The 12,227-nt window shown below is 36.2% G+C and overlaps 1 protein-coding gene across 1 annotated transcript in view; it reads left to right on the top strand.

The window, feature by feature from the left end:
* TSPAN8 (tetraspanin 8) overlaps positions 1-11,753 on the top strand; it is an 89,865-nt gene extending 78,112 nt beyond the window's left edge. Inside the window, exons 7-9 of the mRNA XM_032170738.2 lie at positions 1,595-1,726; positions 5,000-5,083; positions 11,462-11,753. Coding sequence (XP_032026629.1) covers positions 1,595-1,726; positions 5,000-5,083; positions 11,462-11,515 — 270 coding nt within the window. The 3' untranslated portion in view covers positions 11,516-11,753. The remainder of the gene's footprint in view (positions 1-1,594; positions 1,727-4,999; positions 5,084-11,461) is intronic.
* Positions 11,754-12,227: the final 474 nt, after the last annotated feature.

Here is a 12,227-nt window from a genome sequence, read left to right as displayed (position 1 = left end):
ATCTTTATGATAAATCTGCGAATTAAATGCTATTATTAGCAACTGTTATTATCTGTATTTTACAGATGAACAAACTTTGGCACAGAGGTTAAACTAATGTGTAATAAACATGATTACCTGCCCAGTAAATGAAAATTCTTTCAATATCTTGGCATCGCAATGTATCAGAGCTGGGAAAACCACTCAGTCTTGGTTCTGTTTTTTTTTTTCAGGCATTTTTTTTCCTCCCATTTCTGCACAAAGTGTCTTCCCCTTAATAGAGCAGATGGAAGCAACATGAGGGATAATTGTCTTTCTTTCTCCCATCTAATAATATTATGTGCCACATGCCCTGATTCTTGGGGTTATCGTTTCCTTGTTTTTCTTCCTCAAATGTGGCTGCAAACCCTCTTTTTTAGTGTTTTCCATGGATCAGTTTATTCTGGGGCTGTAACTTTCCTGACATTCTAAGAGCTTCATTCTTCATTTGTGTTCCCTCACATATTTTAAAGTTGTTCATAAAATTCAATCTTATGGGAGGCTCCTTGAGCATCTATTTTGGTCTTTGCAATATCTCTCATCTTTTTCCTCCTCTCTTTCAAAAGTGATCAGAGATCATGGAGTGGAAATTTCACTTTTAAAACTTCACGTCTCTTTTGAGCAACAATTCTTTGACTCTCTTGTGAATTGTTTGGAAACTTTTTTGACAAAATCTAAGTTACATAGATCTGACTCTCTTTTGTCATTAAAAACTAGTAGGTGAGGCTGGGCACCGTGGCTTATACCTGTAATCCCAGCACTTTGGAAGGCTGAGGTGGACAGATCACGAGGTCAGGAGATTGAGACCATCCTGGCCAATATAGTAAAACCCGGTCTTTACGAAAAATACAAAAATTAGCTGGGCGTGTTGGTGCATGCCTGTAATCCCAGCTACTCGGGAGGCTGAGGTAGGATAATCGCTTGAACCAGGGAGTTGGAGGTTGCAGTGAGCTGAGATCGCGCCACTGCACTCCAGCCTGGTGACAGAGCAAGACTCCATCTCAAAAAGAAAAAAGGCCGGGCGCGGTGGCTCACGCCTGTAATCCCAGCACTTTGGTAGGCCGAGGCGGGTGGATTACGAGGTCAGGAGATCGAGACCATCCTGGCTAACACAGTGAAACCCCGTCTCTACTAAAAATACAAAAAATTAGCCAGGCGTGGTGGCGGGCGCCTGTAGTCCCAGCTACTCGGGAGGCTGAGGCAGGAGAATGGCGTGAACCCCGGGGGGCGGAGCCTGCAGTGAGCCGAGATCGCGCCATTGCACTCCAGCCTGGGCAACAGCGAGACTCTGTCTCAAAAAAAAAAAAAAAAAAAAAAACCTAGTAGGTGAATTTTTCATCTTCCCAACTTCTTCAGATTTTTGAGTCTGCAACTCCATTTTTCCATCATTAATGTAAAGATCAAAATGAAAAAATCCTTAATTTTTACTTCTACACAGAGAAAGGTGAAAGGTGACTTACATGGTATTTTAGCATAATAACCTTTAATAATGATTTCAGAAGATTATAATTTAATGTATTGCCAATATTTTTAATCTTCTTACTGACTGCTTCTCATTCTACCTTTTATCAAACAGTTTAAATGCTGTGGTTTGGTCAATGGAGCTGTTGATTGGGGAAATAATTTTCAACAATATGCTGGATTATGTGAGTGTCTAGATACGCAGAGAACATGCACATACTATAATGGAAAACACGTTTACCAAGAGGTGAGAACTAAATCACATTTGGTACAATAAGCAATTCTGTTACTTTCTTTTCACAGTTAAAGTCCCTACAAAAAATTACAATGCATCAAGTACAATGGGAATCATGATATAAAAATCTCAGAAATTTCCCAAATTAAAAAAATCCTTATTTAAAGATAAAAGCAGATAGACTTCATTTCTTCTATGAGTCTGGCATCATTTAAGCCCAATCTTAATAGGTCAAAGAAACATTCTACTGCAATGGGAGGCAAAGTACAAACTAACATGAAAGTTTATTTTGACCTCTCTTTGGTCATCTTAATCATTATTCTCCTTTGTTTTTTCCTACTTTAACATAAGTTCTTGAAAACAGTATTTTCACTTTAATTTTCAAAGTCAATGTTTTTTGTTTTCTGATCAAATTTCCTTTTCTCAAGAAATGAGGTTTCTTCTTTCTCAAAATTTAAAGAAAGGACTCCAAGTCCTTCCCAATACATTTAAGGGTTTAGGTTCTCTATGTTATCGACAGCTACCAATTTACCTAGTTATTGCTGCAATTGAGAAGTTACCTTGAACATTTAATGTCAATTGAAAAAGATAGGTTAATCTTTTATGTGTTTAGGTGTCATATTTATGTGACTTGTGAATGTCAGTACGTGGATGTCCTAGTTCTTCTTATTGATCAATTCATCAAATACTTATTGACCACCTCCTATGCGCCAAGCTTTCTACCAGTCACTGGGAATTCATTCCTGGACAGAGCACAATGTCTGCGCTCATGGAGCTGATGCTCAAGTAAGGGAGAAAGATAATTAGGTAACTTCAATCCAATGGTCTACTGGTATCTCTTGAATAGAGATGGGCACAAGGTGTTATGGGACCCCATCTCACTTAGTCTGTGGGGTTCAGGATATGGCTTCATGAAGAACATGACATCTGTCCCTTCATAAGCTGTTCCTTCTGCTTGGAAGAAATGTGTACAAAAATTACAATTGATATTAGTATTTCATTTATTTACTGTTATTCTTCAGTGCCTACTACATGTCAGACAGACTCTTGCTAGGATCAGACATGCTTCTGGATCCTCTAGGAGATTACAATCTAGTTGAGAGGCAGATACATTAAAAACCACTATAAATCACAATGAATTAATATTAATATGTATAATACCTGAAGATTATTTTCAATCTAGAATTGTTTTGGTTTAGTAACTGCTACTGAGATTAATTTATAAAAGGAAATGGAAAGTATCTCAGGGGAAACTACCCTTTCCTTGACTACTGATCTTTTTCACTGATCTTATCAAAATTAAAGAGGCTCTGCCCTGAAGGGAAATTGCTGTCATTAATATTTAAAGTATGTCGCTAAGATTTAAAGTAACTCAATAAATAATCTACCAGACTACAGTGTTATATTGCGTTTTTCATTGTCAAAGTAATATTACTAAAAAAAGTTTGATTCTTACTTTTTATATTCTCCCTGCTCCCCTCCTCCTTACCTAATGTTAGTGACACAATATTTACAAGAAAAAGGGGAAATAAATACAGTGTAAATAAAGACAGTTTCCACTTAGGATAATGAGGAAATCAGTAAATTCAATTGCAGATTGCTGTTTGTCTTCTGTTCAAATTCAACTCAAAGATGTTTTTCCTCAAGACAGATTCTGAAAAGCCCCTGGAATTATCCTAAAAAAACCATTAGATAGTTTCTGTAAGTTCACACATAATTCAGCTGAATATAGGCTGATAGCTACACCAGTTTCCCAAAAGGAAGCTTGTAAATTCATAAAATACTTCCATCTGCCATGTGTAATTTGCAAGAAGTCTGGTAAAATAAAAAATATGGAATGGCCATAGTTCACATTTCTTTTTTTTCTCTTCCTTTTGCCAAGATACCCTCATTATCTTAGGCGAAGAGGAAGAGAAAAACCCCTGAAACATAATGAATGTGGCTCAGTAGATATAATCATTAATCTCATCATTAACCTAAATGATGTAATAATTTCCTCGAATGTTTACCACTTTGGGTTAAATGTGAATGAAGAAACTCATTACATTCAGGAATGAAGGGGAAAAGATGACTTAGCCTTCTGGAGAACTTTTATTTTATTTAACAAATAGCAATATTTTGTTAGCCCTTTGCACATATATGACCATCAAAGGGATAATATATTTCAGGGCAGTACAAAAATAACACAATTATATTGTGTAGTCTTATTCCATTTAAAAAATTCTTCCCATAATTTGCAATTCTTGAAGTTATTAGGTCTAGTCCAAAATGTTTTAAGTATGAAAATGCATCCTGGATTGTATGCATTTCAAAAATGTAGCAGAGAGGCAACTTCCTAAATTCTCTTTTTTAGCTAAAGTAATGGCATAATGGTAGACATAGTAAGTTTTTTCTTTTTAAGATAAAAATAACCCTGATAAATATTAAGGGATTTTGAAAATATCTTGTTTTTTCCGGCAGTGGTGACCTCAAGCCTGTTATCCCAGCACTTTCAGAGGCTGAGGCCGGTGGATTGCTTGAGCCTGGGAGTTCAAGACAAGCCTGGGCAAAATGGCAAAACCATGTCTCTACAAAACACAACAAAAATTAGCCAGGCATGGTGGCACATGCCTGCAGTCTCAGCTACTTGGGAGGATTAGGTGGGAGGATCACTTGAGCCCAGGAAGTCAAGGCTGCAGTGAGCCAAGATCGCGCCTCTGCACTTCAGCTTCAGCGCTGGAGGGACACCCTGTCTCAAAGAAAAAAAAAAATAATAATGAAAGAAAAAAAGAAAATACATTGTTTTAAAAATGAAAATTTGCAATATTATTAGCTAAAATCTCAACCAGGAACCTTTCTGTTATAGATTACAAACCTAAAAAATCCTTAGTCAAGATGGTATCAGCTCTAAAACGAATAAAGTTCAGATAAAATTATGATTTATATTTTGTTATAAAATGTATAGCTTTATCAACTATAAAATTTATAGTATAAATTATAAAATCTGTCATTTGAGGATATGTTGGTGAAAAATTATTATTTGTAATTATTAATCCCTAGATTCAACAATTAGGCAGTCAAGCAAAATTTTGTTCCTCAATTGCTTTTTAATGTATAAACAAACCACAGCAGTTACAACCTTTTGGAGCAAAGGTGAAGCAGGGAGTGGAAGGAATAACCCAGTTCCTTGTCGTTAAGTGTGTTTCTTGATAGCAATGTAAAAAGTAAACCAGATTAATAAAAATTTTGATTAATATAAGGTCCAATTTTTCTGAGAGGTAACTTTTAATGTTTTTTTTTTAACAGCCCTGTATTTCTTTCATAAAAGACTTCTTGGCAAAAAATTTGACTATAGTTATTGGAATAGCATTTGGACTGGCGGTTATTGAGGTACAGTATAATCTTGTATTGTTGACTCTTTTATTCCCTTGCTTGTTCATTAACTTTAAGAAATATTGATGGTGAACAAACAAACAGAAAAATAAAACACAACAACCATAAAAAACCCAGATGCTTTAGAAAAGCACTGGATGCTAAAGGCCCATCATCTCCCTTGATCAGCCTGAGTCTGAGGAGGAGATTCCAGTCTTATGAAGTGAGCAGGGCTGAGACTCTTGCTTCTGAATGACCTCTCTACTGGGAAAAAGATAGAATTAATTTTCACATAGTTCTTAGAGCCAGGTATATTTTTCCCACCGAAAACTAGCACAGGGGTTAAAGTTTTCCAAAGTTAGAAGAAAAAGCACCAAATAAAGCAAAATACGACCTTTACAATTTCTTATTTCTCATCTTGATTTTGAAACAGAAAATAAAAACTGAACTCAAGAGTGTGAGGAGCTGTTTCTTTGTTACTTATTACATTCTAGAGAAATCCAAGAAGTTCTGAAAAGTAGACGTAATTGTCTCTGATTTCCTTAGCTTAAGTACTGTTGACTCACTTGGAGAAATTTTCAAGGAAAATTGAGGCTTATGTATTACTTTCATCACTTTAATTATTGATGTTGGAAAAATATCCCTCATAGGATTTTTGTCTTGATGAACTTTCTTGGCATGTTTTTCTTTTTTTTTTTTATTATACTTTAGGTTTTAGGGTACATGTGCACAATGTGCAGGTTTGTTACATATGTATCCATGTGCCATGTTGGTTTGCTGCACCCATTAACTCGTCATTTAGCATTAGGTATATCTCCTAATGCTGTCCCTCCCCTCTCCCCCACCCCACAGCAGTCCCCGGAGTGTGATGTTCCCCTTCCTGTGTCCATGAGTTCTCATTGTTCAATTCCCACCTATGAGTGAGAACATGCGGTGTTTGGTTTTTTGTCCTTGCGATAGTTTACTGAGAATGATGTTTTCCAGTTTCATCCATGTCCCTACAAAGGACCTGAACTCATCATTTTTTATGGCTGCATAGTATTCCACGGTGTATATGTGCCACATTTTCTTAATCCAGTCTATCATTGTTGGACATTTGGGTTGGTTCCAACTCTTTGCTATTGTGAATAGTGCCACAATAAACATAAGTGTGCATGTGTCTTTATAGCAGCATGATTTATAATCCTTTGGGTATATACCCAGTAATGAGATGGCTGGGTCAAATGGTATTTCTAGTTCTAGATCCCTGAGGAATCGCCACACTGACTTCCACAATGGTTGAACTAGTTTACAGTCCCACCAACAGTGTAAAAGTGTTCCTATTTCTCCACATCCTCTCCAGCACCTGTCGTTTCCTGACTTTTTAATGATGGCCATTCTAAGTGGTGTGAGACGGTATCTCATTGTGGTTTTGATTTGCATTTCTCTGATGGCCAGTGATGATGAGCATTTTTTCATGTGTTTTGTGGCTGCATAAATGTCTTCTTTTGAGAAGTGTCTGTTCATGTCCTTTGCCCACTTTTGGATGGGGTTGTTTGTTTTTTTCTTGTAAATTTGTTTGAGTTCATTGTAGATTCTGGATATTAGCCCTTTGTCAGATGAGTAGGTTGCAAAAATTTTCTCCCATTCTGTAGGTTGCCTGTTCACTCTGATGGTAGTTTCTTTTGCTGTGCAGAAACTCTTTAGTTTAATGAGATCCCATTTGTCAATTTTTGCTTTTGTTGCCATTGCTTTTGGTGTTTTAGACATGAAGTCCTTGCCCACGCCTATGTCCTGAATGGTATTGCCCAGGTTTTCTTCTAGGGTTTTTATGGTTTTAGGTCTAACATTTAAGTCTTTAATCCATCTTGAATTAATTTTTGTATAAGGTGTAAGGAAGGGATCCAGTTTCAGCTTTCTACATATGGCTAGCCAGTTTTCCCAGCACCATTTATTAAATAGGGAATCCTTTCCCCATTTCTTGTTTTTGTCAGGTTTGTCAAAGATCAAATAGTTGTAGATATGCAGCATTATTTCTGAGGGCTCTGTTCTGTTCCATTGATCTATGTCTCTGTTGTGGTACCAGTACCATGCTGTTTTGGTTACTGTAGCCTTGTAGTATAGTTTGAAGTCAGGTAGTATGATGCCTCCAGCTTTGTTCTTTGATGCAAAAATCCTCAATAAAATAGTGGCAAACCGAATCCAGCAGCACATCAAAAAGCTTATCCACCATGATGAAGTGGGCCTCATCCCTGGGATGCAAGGCTGGTTCAACATACGCAAATCAGTAAACGTAATCCAGCATATAAACAGAACCAAACACAGAAACCACATGATTATCTCAATAGATGCAGAAAAGGCCTTTGACAAAATTCAACAACCCTTCATGATAAAAACTCTCAATAAATTAGGTATTGATGGGACGTATCTCAAAATAATAAGAGCTATCTATGACAAACCCACAGCCAATATCATACTGAATGGGCAAAAACTGGAAGCATTCCCTTTGAAAACTGGCACAAGACAGGGATGCCCTCTCTCACCACTCCTATTCAACATAGTGCTGCAAGTTCTGGCCAGAGCAATCAGGCAGGAGAAGGAAATAAAGGGTATTCAATTAGGAAAAGAGGAAGTCAAATTGTCCCTGTTTGCAGATGACATGATTGTATATCTAGAAAACCCCATCGTCTCAACCCAAAGTCTCCTTAAGCTGATTAGCAACTTCAGCAAAGTCTCAGGATACAAAATCAATGTACAAAAATCACAAGCATTCTTGTACACCAATCACAGACAAACAGAGAGCCAAATCATGAGTGGACTCCCATTCACCATTCTTCAAAGAGAATAAAATATCTAGGAATCCAGCTTACAAGGGATGTGAAGGACCTCTTCAAGGAGAACTACAAACCACTGCTCAATGAAATACAAGAGGATACAAACAAATGGAAGAACATTCCATGCTCATGGGTTGGAAGAATCAATGTCGTGAAAATGGCCATACTGCCATTTTCAATGCCATCCCTATCAAGCTGCCAATGACTTTCTTCACAAGAATTGGAAAAAACTACTTTAAAGTTCATATGGAACCAAAAAAGAGCCCGCATCGCCAAGTCAATCCTAAGCCAAAAGAACAAGGCAAGTTTTTAAAAAAAAAAAAAAAAAACAAAACCTGAAAGACACTTTTCACATGGCCTAAAAATCTTTGCCAAGAAAATGAATTAAAACTGCTTCAGAGAAGCATTTTGGAATCATCCCAGATCTTGGGTAATTTTGATATCAAGTAGATCAAATTCACTCACAGTCCTATTCCAGGGCATTAGCAAGAATGTGAAGTGTCTGCCTGGTTAATGCCTGTGAGAGCTGGTTAGCTCAGCTGAGTGACTTGTGCTTCACGCTCATGGAATGCTGTGCAAGGTACTCCTTGGGCTTTCTGGTAATTTTCTACCTCTTACTCATGCCACATCACCGCCAGAAGGAAATTTTAACTGGGAATGAAGCAATTTAGTGTCCTAAGTGGTTCTTTAGTTTGCTGGTGGAATTTCCCAGGCAACTATTAGAAAAAGGTTAGGGACTATTAGCAGCAAATTAAACTGTGGGTTATTACTTTCTTGTAGTCCAAATAGGTATAAATAGGAAGCATTCTTTGTTGGTAGGTTATGGCTGTCTTTCTTTAGGTCTGATATGTGTTCAGAGTCAAATGGTGCTATGGATTAGGTCTATTTCTCTTGATTCTGCATTTTCTAAGATGTATTTTGTTTCTCTGCTTTGTATTCTGGGTTTATGCTAATTTAGAAATAAGGACTGATGGCCATGAAGAGGAGTAAGAAATGAATGATTTAAATGAATCATGAGTGATTTTACATGAATGATTTAAATGAATGAGAGAGCATGCTTTAAATGAGATATTTAATAGAAGAGTTATATTTCATGTTAGACTCAAGTTCTGACAATTGACTATCACTAGCCCAAATCACAGATGCTCCTCAGTTAGCAAAACCAGAAAAAGTAAGGACATACTTCATTGGGGAGATTGATGAAATCCTTTGTGTCATAGTCAAAGGCATTTTCAAGAATTTAAATACATCTAGTGGAAAATAAGATTACAAAAAGATTAATGCATTTCAGTATTTTATGAAATTGGTATATTCCATGTATTAATTACATGTTTAAATATTTTATTTGTTCTTCTAAAGACATATTCAGAGAAAAATAGCTTAATACAAACATTCTGTACGGTAATTTATAGGTATGAAGTTTTTGCAGTACTATCATAAAACATAACCATTTTTGAATTCAACCAGTCAAATTAATTGTGATTTCTAGACTCTCTGCAGATATGGTAAATAGTTGGTTCAAATAACTGTTTGAACTTTTTAAAATTGTTCAGTTCCTCAGTCTAAAACCTGCCCTCCCTCTTTTAAAGGGAAACAAATCATTTTATATTCCATCTTCCTTTATTCAAAAAGTATATTGGAAAAGTCTTCTGATACCCAGTCTATAAATTATGTATCCAAAAAAAAAGCATTTTATAGCTCATCTTACAGTCATTAGAACAAGTTTCCTATTACCCTATGACTTAGGCCTGTCTCCCTTCTTTGTTTCCAAAGTTCAAATTTAAAAAAACACAAAGATACAGAAACAGAAAAATCTCCTCTAAAAAATACTTTTAAGAAAACAGAAGCAAATGTCTTCCTGCAGAAAATATGTTCAGATTATCTCCACAGAAAAATACCATATAAAAAAAGACTGTCCCATATTTAGACCTTATGTTAGTATGTTTAGGCATAGGTTTTAGTGAGGTGGGCCAATATTTGTTTTCAAAGCTCTGTTAAGACTATATACCTAAGGGATTCTTCTCACATTGGATGCTAAAAATTGTGCAGAATATCTTATTCTGCAAGAAAAATTTATCTATAGACATTTTTGGAATTCTCATTATTCTAGCTTAAAACAGCCAGACTATCATATCTCTCCTCATTTGACTATAGCAACTTATAAGCACAAAAAATGATCAGCACTTTCCTTGCTTTAATTAAAAAAAAAAAAAAGCTACACACTGAGAGCCATCACTTTGTAGGATAAAAGTTATCCCAACAGGAGGTCCTAGAAATAAAGCAGTTAAAAGAAAAATGATAATTTTACATTTTTTTTAGACTGCTGCATACCTCTTAGCAAATTTATCATGAGTCTTGGTGTACATTATAAAATGACAAATCTCTTAATTATGTGCTTTTTTTTGAACAATGATAAATGTTCTTTTCAGGGACAATGAAATGCAAGACAGTGTGATATTAACTGTCTAGTCTGCTGATAAATTGTAGGCTTCCATTTCAAGGATGTAGCAGTGAAAGATGATAGTTGTCTTATCCCATTATTTTTTCCCCATTAAAAAAATTCTTTCTTGATACTTGTCCCACAGACGTAAGGCTCAGGATCAAGGCAAAAAGACTAAATTTCAGTCTTGAATTGTAGAACATTTTGAATGGAAATTATTACTTTTGCAGAGAATTGGTGTCAACCTTTTTAAGAAGGAAGAAATATTGGTTAGCAGTTCTCATTTGAATTACATTTCCAGGAAAGTGTTAGTAAGCAGAAAGTCTCAACACAGTAGAAGCATTTAAGTTGACTCAGCATAAATATCACTTTGCCCTCCTCCATCCTCCCGTCAAAAGGGGCTGGTGGGGGAGGAAACTTTGTATTGGTAATGCACACAGGTCCTGTCTATCATTTCTACGTCAAAGACACAGCATGCAAGTCACAAACTGTAGAGCCAATTAGAGCAAATTTTGGGGTCCCTCATTCTTGGGAGAGCTACTTGAGATGGAAATTATGCCCCAGATTTTCAGCTGTGCTTTTTCACTTCAAAAGAAATTCCTGAATTAAACTATTGCCCATAGTTTAGAAGCTTTTTAAAAAAAGGGTTACTTCATTTTTTTATTCCTCTTGGAAATGCCTAAAACTACAGCAAGAGAAATTCTAGACTGCTTGATTTTTATGCAGATGATTTAAACCAGATGATCATAACCTTTTTATGGAAGCTGTACATATATTTAGCCCCCAGGGACCTGAGATCCTCAGTGCTCCAGAGGAGATGCTCTGCAGAAGAATGTGTGTGTTCCAGAAAAGGGAGCAGGTCCTCTGGTGGCAGCTGCTACTGTGCAGTTATATAGGGCCAGTTAGATAGAGGCTGATTGGCCAGCTAAAAAATGCTGATTAAAACACAAAAAAACTCAAGAGAGCTTTCGCAGTGCTCTTTTGTCCTGTTGGAACCTCTAATTTCCCAAGAGAGATGATTTAGTAAGATTGGAACTGTCAGTATACAAAATCTTTTCATATATAATGTTCTTTCTGTTTATTTATAATGTGTCCAGTGTTTTCCCTTAAATTCCGTGTTAATCCTGTTATTTTGTTCTCTAGATACTGGGTTTGGTGTTTTCTATGGTCCTGTATTGCCAGATCGGGAACAAATGAATCTGTGGATGTGTCAAGCTATCATCAGTCAAACCCCTTTAAAATGTTGTTTTGGCTTTGTAAATTTAAATATGTAAGTGCTATATAAGTCAGGAGCAGCTGTCTTTTTAAAATGTCTCAGCTAGCTAGACCACAGATATCTTCTAGACATATTGAACATATTTAAGATTTGAGGGATATAAGGGAAAATGATATGAATGTGTATTTTTACTCAAAATAAAAGTAACTGTTGACGTTGGTGCTTTTCTATGTCTGATCATTGTGTTCAGGTGGTACAGTGCTTAAAATGTTCTTCTGGAGCCACCCAGTGGAATAATCATCTCTAAGTTGACAGGGCCACAGATAGTTAAGACAGTGGATCTGGGGCTTTTCAGAAACAACACTCTTTTATATGATGTATCAACCATTGCTGATAAGATTGAATCAAGTCTAATGTTAAAATAATTGACAATGTTCCAGGTAAAAGAGTCACCATCTCTTTTCTATTTATGTCAAAACTACTAATAGTATGTCTCTCTTTTGCTGCATATCTATTGTAGGAACAAAAAGGTCTGAGTGCCCGGCACCCAGCCATTGCTTCTCTGGTACCCATCTGGATCTTCCTCTCAGACACAACAGTTGTAACTTTTTTCTCTTTCTAGTTCTCAGAAATATTTGACATTTTTGCTTTGTATAGAAGTATAACATACAGACAATATAGCCGATAATTCTT

The sequence above is a fragment of the Hylobates moloch genome, unplaced genomic scaffold, assembly GCF_009828535.3.
Source record: "Hylobates moloch isolate HMO894 unplaced genomic scaffold, HMol_V3 SCAFFOLD_12, whole genome shotgun sequence".
Taxonomy (NCBI): Eukaryota; Metazoa; Chordata; class Mammalia; order Primates; family Hylobatidae; genus Hylobates; species Hylobates moloch.
This window is presented reverse-complemented; position numbering and strand designations above follow the sequence as displayed.